The sequence below is a fragment of the Pteropus vampyrus genome, unplaced genomic scaffold, assembly GCF_000151845.1.
Source record: "Pteropus vampyrus isolate Shadow unplaced genomic scaffold, Pvam_2.0 Scaffold391, whole genome shotgun sequence".
NCBI lineage: Eukaryota > Metazoa > Chordata > Mammalia > Chiroptera > Pteropodidae > Pteropus > Pteropus vampyrus.
The window spans coordinates 31333-33739 of NW_011889172.1; the positions used below are offsets into that span (position 1 = coordinate 31333).

Genomic DNA, 2407 nt, shown 5'->3' on the forward strand with positions numbered 1-2407 from the left:
AGTATTGAAACTATGTTGTTCTGTTGAGGAGCCTCTGCAAGGCTCTCTTGATGTCCCTGTTCCTCAGACTGTAGATGAAGGGGTTCAGCATGGGGGTGACTATCGTATACACCACTGAGGCCACTGCACCTTTCTTGAGAGAATGTGAAACAGTCGAACTAAGGTACACCCCAAGGCCTGTTCCATAAAATAAGCAGACAGCTGACAGGTGTGAAGCACAGGTGACGAAGGCTTTATACTTCCCTCCTGATGATGGGACTCTCAGAATGGAGGAAACAATTTTATAGTAAGAGAAAATGATCCCTGAGAGTGGAACTCCACCAAAGATGACACCAATAAAATAGATTAATATTTCACTGGTGGAGGTATCATTACAGGCCAGCTTGAGGAGTTGAGGAGGGTCACAGAAGAAATGAGGAATTTCCACATTTGCGCAAAAGGCAAGTTGTGACATCAACAAGCAGTGCAGCTGAGAGTTCATAATGCTGATCATAAAAGACCCTAGAACCAGCAGGCTGCAGTGTCGGGGGTTCATGATGACCAGGTAGTGCAGGGGGTAACAAATAGCTACAAACCGGTCATAGGCCATCACAGTTAGGAGTGTACTGTCCAGACATACAAAGAGATAAAAAAAGGACAATTGAATCAGGCAGCCAGCATAGGAAATGACTCCGCTGTGAGTTTGGATGTCCAAAATCATCTTGGGGATGGTGGAAGAAGTAAAACCAATATCAGCCATGGACAGGATGGAGAGGAAGAAGTACATGGGAGTGTGGAGGTGGGAGTCAGAGATGACAGCCAGGATGATGAGCAGATTCCCCAGCATGGTGACCAGGTACATGGACAGGAAGAGGCCAAAAATTAGAGGCTGCAGTTCTGGATCATCTGAGAGTCCCAGGAGGAGAAATTTCAAGACACCTGTTATGTTCTGTGGTTCCACAGAGCACAGACACCTTTTGGAAAATAAAGGAGGATTGGTATAAAGGAAACAAGTATACAAGTATCCTTCAGTGTGTCTATATTTTGGATTTAAGTATTTCTTAAATAAAATATTCACAATCGAAGACCATACTTTTTCTGTAGTATTTCTCGGTTATGACAAACATTATTCTGAGAACTCTTTTCACACTGGATTTGCATTAAGCTGTTACTACATGCATCCCTTTGGAAAAGGTGAGCTAGAGAAATTAGAGGAGAAATGTTATTTATAGATTTAAAACTCCATAAACATAGTAACCTATCAGTTCCCTCCTGTGAAGGAAAGCAATGAGAACTATCTTCCTTCCTTAAGAAAAAAAGTTCTTTATTAGTTTCTTTTATCAAAGGACACTAATAAGCAATCAAATGTATTTTATTTTATCCAAGTGCAGTGCAAATAATTCTCTCGATTTGGACAATTTATAAACATACTATAAGATCTATGTAATAAAGTGTCTGATTCCATTTGTGTGTGTGTGTGTGTGTGTGTGTGTGTGTGTGTGTGAGATATCTGGCCACTGCCAATTTAAACCGCTCTTCTTCCTCTTCCCCTTCTGCCAACAACTTGACTACTTGATAAGAAAGCTTGATCCTCCAGTTATAAAATAAAAAAGTCATGGGTGTGTAATGTACAGCATGTTGACTATAATTAATAATATTATATTTTGTATTTGAAAGCGCCTAAGAGAGTAGATCCTAAAAGTTCTCATTACAATAAAAAAGTTGTAACTATGTTCAGTGACCAATCTTAACTAGACTTGTGTTGTAATTACTTTGTAATATATACAAATATTGAATCATTATGTTGTATACCTGAAACTAATATGTTATGTGTTAATGATATCTCAATTTTTAGTAAGGCTCACTCTTTCCTCCTTTGGCGATAGCGAGAGAGTTGAAACCTCACATATGTAGAAACTCTCACTCTGAACTCACACCATAACCACAATTAAAAAAAAAAAAACAGCCACTTTCCTTGACCTCTCATGTCATTGCAGACCAGCTTAGGTAGGCTTCTAGGCTTCCTCCAGAAAGGGAGATACCCATATGAAGAATAAAACTTTTTATACACTCTTGAATGTGTAGCATTTTCAGCCTCAATATCTAAGCCAATTTTGAGGTGAGAGCTCATCCTACTCCTGCAGAGCATTCACTTGTTGTGGTGAGCGAGGTGTGGAGACAAGGACCACCAGCATCAAAAGTGACTTTTCTTGCTCCGGTTCTGCTGTGTGATGGCAAGCTTGAACTTTGGACAGTGCTGCATCGTGCTGCATTTATTGAGTCTTTCTAATTCTTTCTTAGAGATCTTACTGACCTCACTTAGAAGTTTCTACATTACTTACCTGATAGAGACAAAACTATGGAGTTGGATCTTTCCTTAATGTGGCCCTGGGTCTTCTGTCATGTCCCAGACCTATCTGTGTCTTAG

At 39.9% G+C, this 2407-nt stretch overlaps 1 protein-coding gene across 1 annotated transcript; it reads right to left on the reverse strand.

Moving 5' to 3' along the window:
* Positions 1-10: 10 nt before the first annotated feature.
* Positions 11-976, reverse strand: LOC105305643 (olfactory receptor 18-like). Its single transcript, XM_023523419.1, has one exon. The coding sequence runs from the start codon at positions 839-841 to the stop codon at positions 11-13; it is 831 nt and encodes a 276-aa protein (XP_023379187.1). The 5' UTR covers positions 842-976.
* Positions 977-2407: the final 1431 nt, after the last annotated feature.